Here is a 6,549-nt window from a genome sequence, read left to right as displayed (position 1 = left end):
GGCCAGTAAATGTCAGTGTTTACATTCAGTAGTGCACTACCTAAGTTTACCACTAGATGGTGTTAAGCCATCAATGTTGCTCCTCATGCAAGCATGATGAACCTTTAACCATTTCCAGCAAATTATGTAAGCACACACTATATATAGACCTACTTAGTCAGTTATATTAATGGTAAAATTATTTAATCTGTTCATGATGAACAATTATAACTATAGTCTATACGTGACCCCTCTATCAATGTAGATCTGAGGTGCCATACATTCAGTTACTAATCAGGGAAATACATGATGTTTCTCAAGTATCCCCCCAATGGCTACTCTGTATTAACTGTGTTGGCACCGCTACATTTGTCATAGTGACATGGCAAAATGTCACAGCATTGTCCTTTAACTACTCCATGAGATATCAGCCACAAAGATTTAGAGGTAAACAAATACAAGAACATGTCACAGAGGATTTCTGGATATATTAAAAGACAACAGTAAAAATTGAGTCAGCAGAAAATGTAAATCTTGATCGTTTTTATTAAGTCAAATTACATTTTTTTTTATCTTTAATGCCTACTAGGTTGCACCTATCCAGCAGTCAGAGAAGCTCTTAAGCAAACCATGCAAAGCCATTCCACTTTAGTTGCAAGACCTTTCAGATTTTATGGCAGTGACCAACCAGCTCATCTTTGTGGCAGTGGTCAATAACTGTACTTTTAATGCTGTTAAAAGCTCCACTCTTGTAGTTGAACACTGTTAAAGCAGAGAGCTTTTAGCCCCACCGTCTCAAGGATGTTTCCGTAATTGCTACTACATAGTCATATAAATGGAGATAGATGTATGCCGGGCAGAGACCACTCCCTTCCCCGATCATTAAGGGAACAGTTAATGTACCATTACTACAAATAGCAAAAGGCCTGTGAACTGCACACATCTCGAACCAAAGATTTTGTTTTATTGATGCTGCAAATGTGAAAACATTTGTGCATTGTATTAAATTAGAACTTAAAACTGACATAGTCCTGAGAAGATTTATTCACTGTTTGTCTTTATATCCGTTTAGAACCCATTGTGTTTCAGGAATTCATTGGCGGAGAGGTCTCTGGATTTTCCCCCCGGCTTTTATAAAAATATTCTTGTTGAAAAGTTGTTGCTTTAATAGTTGTAAGGTAACCATTTGAGAGCTCACCTACATCTCAATACATCACCTTACAAAGCCACTGATCTGATGAAGCACTGTGCTTTGTCCATGAATTCCTTATGGCTTTATGATACTGACTGAGAATAACTGGTGGCTACATACTCACTGCCCATTAGGATGTAATTTCAAAACTCGCACTCCTCCTATGCAGTTTTTCATACATGTTCAATAAATATTTTCAGTTTAACCCTATTGTTCAGCAGAGTCAAGTGTAAAATACATCCTATGTCAATAAAAAACTAAACCCACCCCGCTTAAAAAAGAAACATTTATGGTCAAGACTTGAATGTTGAAACGACTAACAGTAGCACAGCGGCAGACGTAATGCAAAATGACATCAGATTACACGATAATACAGTTAATACACTGGTAGAACATAGCAGTACACAACTAATCAATACTGAACACAGAAAAGGGAGTCTTAATACATATATTTATACTGTATATATAGATATATATAGGAAGGCAGATTTGTTTTTGAGACAATAAAGCCAATCTTCTCCTCTATGTTCAGACCTTTGCAAAAGCACTTAGTTTTTCTCTCTGTACAGAACTAGAACTTGTATTTTGAGTGACAACCCAGAGAAGACCACTCATTAGCCAGGGCCGATTTAACTCGATTGACACTGGGTTACTGCGGGGCAAACACATGCTATTCCTGATAGTTTTCCAGATCAATGTGCGCCATTAAACAGCCGTTATATCTGTGATATATCTGTTATATCCTTTAGTAGCTTCTCATGCTGCCTTAAATGACCAGGACTTGAAATCCAAGAAGTTTTTGATAAACAGCACATATATTTCAATTCTAGAGGTCAGCCCTTAAAGGCTGGAGCCCTAAAGACAGGATTGATTTATTTGGGCCAATTGCAGCCAGTCAGCATTAGTGCTAAATGTGGCTTTACATTTTTCCACCTGGTATTCCTATGTGTGTGCAAGAGTGGAATGATTCACACACCACCTCTCCAATACGTGTGACTTCCTCTTCTCACCCACACACAGAAGACGCTGCGTTGCACATTGCAACCGTGAATATAGCATACATTTTGAGTAAAACCCTATTGCACTCAGAAAAGTGTACATGCTAACATTTGAGAGCTATGCTGACATTTAATTGCTTGATGTATGAGAATTTACAATTTTTTTTGTGTTGTGCTGAAGTGGAAAACAAAGAAGCATTGAGCAATTAATTATTACCAATATCCTGTGTTATACTTTGAAATCATACGACTTAGTGGGAGAGTAAATGTTGAATGAAAGCTCCAGGCGTTTCCCTCATAAACATATTAAAGTCTACTTAAAGGGCATCACATTCATTGCCTGGTTGAGGGATTGCTTTTGAACTAAAGTGAGGGCAGCCCCATAATGACAGAGGTAAACAAAAAAAGCAAACACATCTGGGCTGAATTGAGGCTGTCCGTGTGCAGGGAGCCAGAGAGAAAGGCTTTGTGTTGCTGTGACTCATGATAACACACCTATCCTCTGCTCCTCAGAGAGACAAACACATGGAAAGCAGAGGGAAGCTGCATCTCGTCAAAAGATGCAATTATTGTTTACGCCGGGCTTGCCTTGTTGTATTATGACACTTACTCCGCACCATTTATTGAAATCGCTCTTTCTTGTCCACGCCTGTTTTAAACCTCTTAGATTAAATATGCACAGCATACGCGGTGTTTCTCATGGAAAATAATTAAACTTATCTTCTGAAGTCTCCAGTTTTACAAGAGGTTTCCTGACAATAGCTACAAACTCTATTAACAGCTCTGTCCTGTCAAATAATGTACATCCACATCAACATTACTCATAATCTTCTGGAGGAACCCTGTAGGTTTTATTAATTGGCGTTTACCTGCTAATACAGCGTATCTACAACAGGACAAATACTTAAATCTACTACATTATTTATGACATATGAATAGACCAAGGTTTATGTTTTGTGTAAGGTGCTCATTTTACATACAGGAATGAATTAAATAAACTCAAGCTGGCAGCTTTTAGCTTGGTCTTTAACTTCCTGATAGTGTGACTGAGAGAAACAAATGCTAAAACTTGGCCGAGAGGAAGAGTCAAGCTCCTAAGTAAATGGCACCTCAGTCTATTAGTCCTTGTAAGGACCATAATACCAGTCTGTATACAGAACTGGGACAATATTCTGATAATCAGTCAAGACAAAATAATTCCCTGCGTCTAATGTGTATTTGCTGGCTGTGCGCCATGTTTTTAATTATTTAAGGCTTCTTTTTGGGTTATACTGTAGATGTGCAATAACTAAGAGGCATTTTTTTTCATTTATATTTCATTCATAAGCAATGATCTGCCTCAAGCTGGTTAACTATTTCATTCCATACCTCTATGTAAATTGATCCCTATTTCTCGATTACTGATTTCTCCTGTATCCCTACACACGACTATTAATATGAATAAAGATCGGTCTGATGAACTATAACTGAGTAAAGATAAGTATTGGTTATGAAGTAGAGTGGAAAGGACCTGTGTTGGCCTCTTAATATAATGTTTGTTCTACTGCTTTCTCAATGTGCATATTTTATTTATCCCACTTATACAGATCAGCCTGACACCTCATATAATGAGGGTTTATGGCATGCTGTTTTTCTACAGATGACTCAAGGTTAACGACAAATGTATTCATGGCCTGGTGACAGCGGCCTGTCTATCTAAGTCTCTGTGTTGATAGAGGAGGGGCACATGGATCCATGCTCTCATGTTTAGGTAAGATTAATCTATTCTAGTGTAATGAATATAATTATGAGCCACCCATGGTTTAAATATAAACCTAATTTTTCAAATATAATTTCAACCTGTGCATTGTATCGTATGTATTTCCCACACTTTAGCAGTTTAATGGATCACTTCCTGAGTGCTGATAGCAACAATATATTGTCTACGTTTTACTCTCATAAGACTTCAGTAGTTCCCAATGTTCATGTACACTGCCATTCCTTCACAGTATGAATATTAAGTGCTACAGATTAAAATGCTGGAAAAGTCCTGCTTATTGTCCTTGTGGCCAACAAGACAGTTTGTTTGTTTTTTACTCCCTTTGAGATCCTTATTTCCACTTGCCGACAACTATGAATTAACTTCCTTCCTCCGTTTTCTCCCACAAGGTCACAGTCACAGTTTACCTCAACTAAAACATGGCTCACGTTGTACCATATACATCCAGTCTTTGCCGGTCTCACTTCAGACCACCATGGGAGTGTCTGAGAAGACGGAGCTGATGGACTCTGCCACAGACTTCTTCCTCTTCCCCTTCATAAGAGAACCAGCCTCTGCATCCAGATCATCATCATCATCCTCATCCCCATTGGGGTTCAGCTTTCCGTTCTGGCCCTGCAAGTCCTTGGAGTCTATGAAGGCCACGTGCCTGTTCAGCTCCGCCTTGAGCGATGGGTCCTCGTGAGTCGGGGTCACGCTGAGCATTGACGAGTGGATGCTGTCATCGCCCCGAGCCTTCTTATTGGGGCAGCAGCAGCAGCGACATGGCGTCAAGTAAAGATACATGAGCACAAGCACCACACTTGCCAGACAGCCAACCAAGGTGGTGTAGGCTGTGTTCAGGGTCTCGCTGCCCCCGTTCATGGTGAAGTTGTGAACCTTCAGCACCACATAGATCGTCTCATTGTAGGCCTGGCTCATGGCAAAGCAAGTGTAGGTCCCAGAGTCCTCAGTCCTCACCGGACTAATTTGAAGACTTCCATCTGGCAAGACTTTGGCTGTCTGGTTGATTCCAGCTGTCACCACCACATTCCCAGGCATCATCCAGGTCTTTAACATCCCCCTGTGTTTGGTGTCACAGCCGAGGATCAGCCTCTGCTCCAAAAAAGCCTCTTCATCGGCTTCCTTGAATGTGCTGCAGTTCATATTTTCGCCGCTGAGATCAAAAACGCCCACTTGGGTTTTTTGCGGGCCAGGCAGAATACAGGTGTAGTCGTCTTTGAAGTCCAAGGCAGAGTTGAGCTTTCGAATGTACCAATGGGCAAGGAGTGTGTAAAGATCACAGTGACACAGCAAAGGGTTATTGTGGAAGTAGAGGCCGTTTTTGATCCATGCAGGCAGCACCTGGAGCTCATCGATGGGTAACATCTTGATCTTGTTGGAGGACACATCCAGGAGACTAAGTTTCTCCAGGCGGGACTTTTCCTTGACCAGCTCCACAGGGAAGCGGGAGATTTGGTTCTGGCTTAGGTAGAGCTTCTGAAGGTTGATCGTGCCGAGAAAGGCAGAGCGGTCAATCTGGGAAACTTGGTTATTGTACAGCAAGAGGACCTCCAGGTTGACCAAAGGCTCGAAGATGAACTCATCCAGCAGTTGCAATTTGTTGGAGGACAGGTCCAAGTAACGCAGGTGCTTCACGTGTTGGAACGCCTCTGATGACAGGAAGTGGAGACCATTATGGCTGAGGAGGAGGTTATGCAGCTTCAGGAGCTTGACCGGGGTCCACTCGGATCGCAGACGCTCTATCTCATTGTAGCTGAGATCCAGCACAGCAGTGTAGAGCGGCAGACCTGTCGGGATGGTGGTCAGATTCATCTTGGAGCAGCTCACTATGTTTGAAGCGCAGATGCATGTCTTATGGCAATTAAGGGTAAATGCCGCTGCCCCTGGAAGCCAGAGGAGAGCCACGCAGAGGGTGAGGGAGAGGAGCCATCCCGGACGCTTACTCCAGTGAGGTAATGTGTGCAGCAGGCTGTCACCTGATCTGCCAGAAAGCTGCAACATGCTAGCTGTTGATCTAAATCCCAGAAAGGTTTACTACGATCCCATTCTCAGAGAAAAGCATGGAAGAGCAGATGGAGGATTCTCAGACATTGCTAAGTGAAGGCTGAAAAAAAAGGAGAAACAGAGGCGATAAATACAGATTAGACTTTGTATAGATAGATAGATAGATAGATAGATAGATAGATAGATAGATAGATAGATAGATAGATAGATAGATAGAAGGTATTATCATGCCTTGTAAAAAGAAAAACACAGGTAGACACACTTATATTCATTTATGCCACAGAGGGAAAGTATTCAAATCCCCAAAGTACCACAATGGAAATGAACACATGAACTTGCTGTCACTCCCACTTTGTATAAGTCTGTAATTACTGTATAAAACATACCCATGTTCAATTATGATCACTTGAGACAAACATAAATTCTTATTTTTCATATCAATATACTAAATATAAACCTGCATGACCGTAATGAATGAACAAAAAGTGACAAACATTAGCTGTTATTTCAAGTATTAAAAGTAATGGTTTTCATTGAGAAGGTTGGTCCCTTACAACCAGTATTTTATGATCATGAAAATGCATCATATCAAATGAGAGTATTCATTTTTTTTG

The 6,549-nt window shown here is 40.8% G+C and overlaps 1 protein-coding gene across 1 annotated transcript; it reads right to left on the bottom strand.

The window, feature by feature from the left end:
- Window positions 1-4,393: 4,393 nt before the first annotated feature.
- amigo1 (adhesion molecule with Ig-like domain 1) lies at window positions 4,394-5,932 on the bottom strand. The gene has a single exon (XM_054609962.1). The coding sequence runs from the start codon at window positions 5,930-5,932 to the stop codon at window positions 4,394-4,396; it is 1,539 nt and encodes a 512-aa protein (XP_054465937.1).
- Between the last annotated feature and the right edge of the window lie 617 nt (window positions 5,933-6,549).

The sequence above is a fragment of the Anoplopoma fimbria genome, chromosome 12 (genome assembly GCF_027596085.1).
Source record: "Anoplopoma fimbria isolate UVic2021 breed Golden Eagle Sablefish chromosome 12, Afim_UVic_2022, whole genome shotgun sequence".
NCBI lineage: Eukaryota > Metazoa > Chordata > Actinopteri > Perciformes > Anoplopomatidae > Anoplopoma > Anoplopoma fimbria.
The sequence above is the reverse complement of the archived record's forward strand: the minus strand, read 5'-3'. Positions and strand labels throughout refer to the sequence as shown.